Genomic DNA, 4611 nt, shown 5'->3' on the forward strand with positions numbered 1-4611 from the left:
TCCCGCAGCTTCAAAAATACAAGTCCAAACAATACGATTTTCAATCGATCGAAGCCAATGTTTTGGAGGTCATCAAGTCTCCAAAACTGCAACACGTACGTCGCTCTTATAAACATGAAGCATTCAACTGAAAGTAAAACACAAACTGGATTTAACAGAACAATCACACCTTGACAAAATACATTCTCGCTAAGGACAAATGTAAACGGGCTATAAACACGCGTGGGAATCTTATGTTTAGTTGACGAAATTACCATCCAAAGCAGTCCTCGAGTTTTCTTTCCTACTTTTCGTTTGCCTGCTCCTCCACTTCGTATCTAGCTTTTCATTCCTAATATACAAGCAGCTCGTCCGCAAAGAAGTCTTCCCCTTCGTCGCTTGAAATATTGTAAATTGCTCTCAAAGCTCTAAGCAGTGAGTTCACGGTTGTCGAACGTGCTAGATCGAAGTTTATTTCGGAGTCTTCCGAATCGAAACTTACCTCTGACTCCAGTGACGAAAAAGAAATGATTCTGAGACAAAACTTGGACGTTTTAGTGCCAAAATACATCGGAACGATCAGTTTTGTGTTCCATTTTCTCGAGCAAATACAGAGTGTTGACTGAGGCGCTATTGTGTTTGGTTCCTGGGTAGACGTCATCAGGTACCGCCGCCCCAGCTCCCTAAAACGCGGTCGTGAAACACTTCAAGCGCGACTTTGAAAGGGCATAGAAAAGCAAGGATTCAACCAAATTCAAAAATTTCTTCGCCCAAATGCTTCAAATAAAGTCTAGATTCGTTTTAGCGAAAAAACATTTTTGGGGTTAGGTACACTTTAACATATCGCAGATATTTGCGATTGATATATCGCAGCGGATTTGCACAGTTTACGCAGCTTGGGATTTACGTATCACACATTTACGTTGGTTGTGATTTATAAATCGGAAAGGTACGTTGGTTGCTTGCGGTTTATGAATATATAAATCGCAATGTCACATCGCTTGTGATTTATAAATCGCAAAGACACTTAAGCGAATTACTAAATAACATAAAATTTAGCAAAATAATGGCCAAGTAATATAGTCGCCCCATAGTCGACCTGTTTATTTTATATGAAATGTTTTTTTTCTTTTCTCTTTTAATCGAGTGTTTCCAGCTGGTTTATTTGCATTTATTTAAGGAACACTGGAAAGCTTGCCGAGAACAACAACCTTGTCGATGCTACATCGACAAGGATAGGAAGCATCAACATCTTTTTGCTCAGCTAAGGTAAGTCAAATATGTATTAAACTGTTAGATTAAAATAAAAAAACTGCTAAGCTATCGGAGCTCCTGGCGGAGAAGATCCGTAGCTATCAAATGATACGTTTTAAAGAATTCCTGACGTTAGCTGGTTTTATAGAAAACCTGTATTCAATTGCGATCGCTGAGAGGCAACGAGCCGATATTCGGGGGATCTTAAAACTGGGGAAAAATTTTTTTAAAAAAATGTTACTATAACCGAACAGTTTACAGCACTAGAGAAAATAGAGCTACAAATGTGTTTGTCTTGCAGCCGACGAGTAGACCAAATATTGAATACTTAAGGTTACTCCAAACCTTCGCGGGGCTACTTTTTCCAAGTTTTCTTTTTTCCAACCAAATTAAAGTTCATTATTCAAGTTGCATTTTCCAAAAAATGAAAGTAAAAGATTAAAACGAGCGCGAGTTATTGGGAAAAAGAGGTTTAATAAACCTTCAAGGCATGTACTCCTCAGCGACCTTTTCGCGGCATATGGCTTGATGCAGAGATCCTATATCAAATACTTTCAATTTGAGATTTCATGTCCGTCAAGAGTGCCTTCTTGTAATCACGCTTCAGCAATTGCTCCTCGGTTTCTTTTTGTTTTGTTGCGCATCGCTTTTCCCCGTTTTGCCCTATATTGTTGACCACCGGCCTAAAACGTGACCGTGAAACGCGATTGCTTTACTGCGAAGCTCAACTTTCCATACTGTGAACGCTAGGGGTTCTGTACATGTTATTCCATTGGCTGGCGGCATTTTGAATTGACATATCTCTCTGAGAAGGTGTGATATGTTTATAAATCTTTAGAAGGCGAAAACTTGCACTTGTTTTTCGAGAGAATCCCTCCTCTTTAAATCGATTAAAAGGATATGTAGAATCGACGGTTTTCCGTGAAATTTTAAAATGTATTCTTTACCTAAAAGGCAACCAGTGTAATTTTTGCGAAACAAGCGTAATATGGTCATATTTGCGGCTCGAAGTTAGTAAGCTAGCTGCTGCGTTCTGTACTCCCTGCAGTTTAGTTATTTCACAATCTGAAAGTCCATAAAGAAGTCCATTGCAATAGTCAATTCTGCTTGTGACGAAAGCATGCAGAACCATTTCTAATTTATCTCTAGCTAAAAATTTACTTATTTGCTTAATATTGTGGAGCCAGAAAAATGCCGCGCAAATGCCGCGAAAATAAATGAGTTTAGAGATCTGTGCGAATAAGGAGGACGAATCGAAGCTAGACAAATGATTGTCTATTCACTGCACTCTAATTCAGGCACTATTCTATTACATCCAGCCGGGAAAATGAAAAAAAATCTTTTGGTGATAGATCTTTTAGTGTAGCTACGTCTACACTGTGGAACGCACTCCCAGTAAGCCTGCCCAATATTGATTGTATTTTAACTTTTAAATCTTTTCTTAAAACATTTATTTTTAAGTTAGCTCTTAGCCTTTAACGTTTGAATTACTTTATTATTGTTAAATTTAGTTTATGTACATATATTTAGCATATTTTGATATTGTAATGCGCTTTTGATCATTGAATGTTAAAACGCCACTAACCCCCCCAAATTTTTTTCATTTAATAAAATTTAGTAGTTTCTCTGATTACTACAGCGAAAAAATTATCTCGATTGATAAAATCCCTGCGTTTCTACAGGCGTTTAAACATGTAATTTCCATGTTCACAACCGCGCAATATAAATTAATAAATTATTATGATTATTATTATTAAAAAGAAGCGACTTTTTCAAAGCAGTTTAGCTATAAAAAACTGCGAAAAAACTTTTCTTAAAAACGTTGTCGGACGTTGTCGGACGTTATTATCAAGTAAAAGAAAACCAGTATGAATATTTTATAAACACGAGAAAAACAATGGTTCATTAAAAAGAAAGGTAACATAGAAATATGCTATAAGGTGAACAAGGAGTTTAGCACTGAAGGAGTCACTCTGAGTGTTAAGGTTAGGCCTCAGTTCTTTGATGAATAGCATTTCGTAAACGAGGCAGTCAAATTTCCCCTGGCACTTCTTGAGAACAAGAAATTGGCCCTCATTAAGAAGATTTTTGTCACCGTGCACTTCTAAAAGGTGTTTACCGATGGCCGAATACTCGTGTTCGGCAATGCGTTGATGAAGGTGTCGGGCTGTATAACCAACATAATCTGCAAATAATAAAATGATAAGTAATATAATCTACACGTTGATGTGAGCTAAGTTCAATTCCTGTCAGTTGCCTGCCTTATACAGGTAGTAGAAGATCTTTAAAACAAGAATTCGCTTCTCTCCACAGACAGACGGGTAATTACTTCGAACAGCCATACAAAAAGAGAATAGAGCTTCAAGATGTCTGAACACAGCTTTGAGACGTCTTTTGACCACCACTTTGAGAAGTTATCTTTATCTGAGTGCATACCCTGGATGACTGTAGGCTTAGTTGAGTCTATTGCTATAGTAACAATCAACCTCTGTGCGATAATTGTTTTTATAAAAAAACCTGATTTCCGCATGCGAAGCACGCATCTCTTGATAAATTTGGCGGTCATAGATATGTTGGCTGGAGGATTTGTTATGTATGGTCTGTTTTATTCGGTTGGAACATTTTGTGATGTATGGAACTCGCATTTAAATGAAGGTTGGGCAAATGATATACCAGATACATCCTCCCAGTTTTTCCCTATTAGTTCTTTATCAAACATCACCATTATTGCTTTAGAACGGATGCACGCGACATATCGCCCGTTCATGCATCGCTTGCTGAAGAAATCGGTGTACGGAATAATAATTGCCGTTGTTTGGGTTACAACCAGCTTCGTAGTAATTGGCCATGCCCTTCTTGTTCAATATGGAGAACCTTCCACGCGTTATTTCTTATTGATTTCATTTATTGGGTTGTGCCTTTTGATTATTTTTGTTTCTTACGTGTCCATTGTTATTAAAGTCCGTTGGGGAGCGCAGCTTCAACGCCATGGTGCAGCCAGTAGAGAAAGAAAACTGACCATGACATTGTTGATTGTGACTGTTGTATCTCTACTTCTATACCTGCCATTTATTATATTACGTTCGGTTTTTAGCAGTGAAGTAAAGAAGGACTTGTCCTTTTCAGAGTATTTTCATTTATTTAATGTAATGTTGGCTTTTTATTACGCCAACCACCTCGTAAATCCTATATTATACGCTATCCGCAAGCCAGAATACAGATCAGCTGTACTTGCACTTTTTCGGAATCGACCACAGCGAGAAAGACGTGTTGCAGATTTACCTCTCCGTAACAAGGAAATAATGGGAAGTAACAACGTAAGGTTATTGCGCATTAAATATCTGGACGAAACCAGTTCTTAATTGACTTGAGAACTTG

General features: G+C 37.8%; 1 protein-coding gene across 1 annotated transcript; it reads left to right on the forward strand.

Moving 5' to 3' along the window:
* Positions 1-971: 971 nt before the first annotated feature.
* On the forward strand, positions 972-4611 carry LOC149117363 (uncharacterized). The gene is made up of 2 exons (XM_089283010.1): positions 972-1248; positions 3547-4611. Exon 2 carries the CDS (start codon positions 3600-3602, stop codon positions 4593-4595), a length of 996 nt encoding a protein of 331 aa, XP_089139136.1. The 5' UTR covers positions 972-1248; positions 3547-3599; the 3' UTR covers positions 4596-4611.

Source organism: Orbicella faveolata, unplaced genomic scaffold, assembly GCF_042242905.1.
Source record: "Orbicella faveolata isolate gen_17 unplaced genomic scaffold, um_ofav_v1 contig_12, whole genome shotgun sequence".
Classification (NCBI taxonomy): Eukaryota; Metazoa; Cnidaria; class Anthozoa; order Scleractinia; family Merulinidae; genus Orbicella; species Orbicella faveolata.

Coding starts and splice junctions, on each gene's coding strand:
- LOC149117363 (XM_089283010.1), top strand. CDS start 3,600: ATGTCTGAACACAGCTTTGAGACGTCTTTTGACCACCACTTTGAGAAG.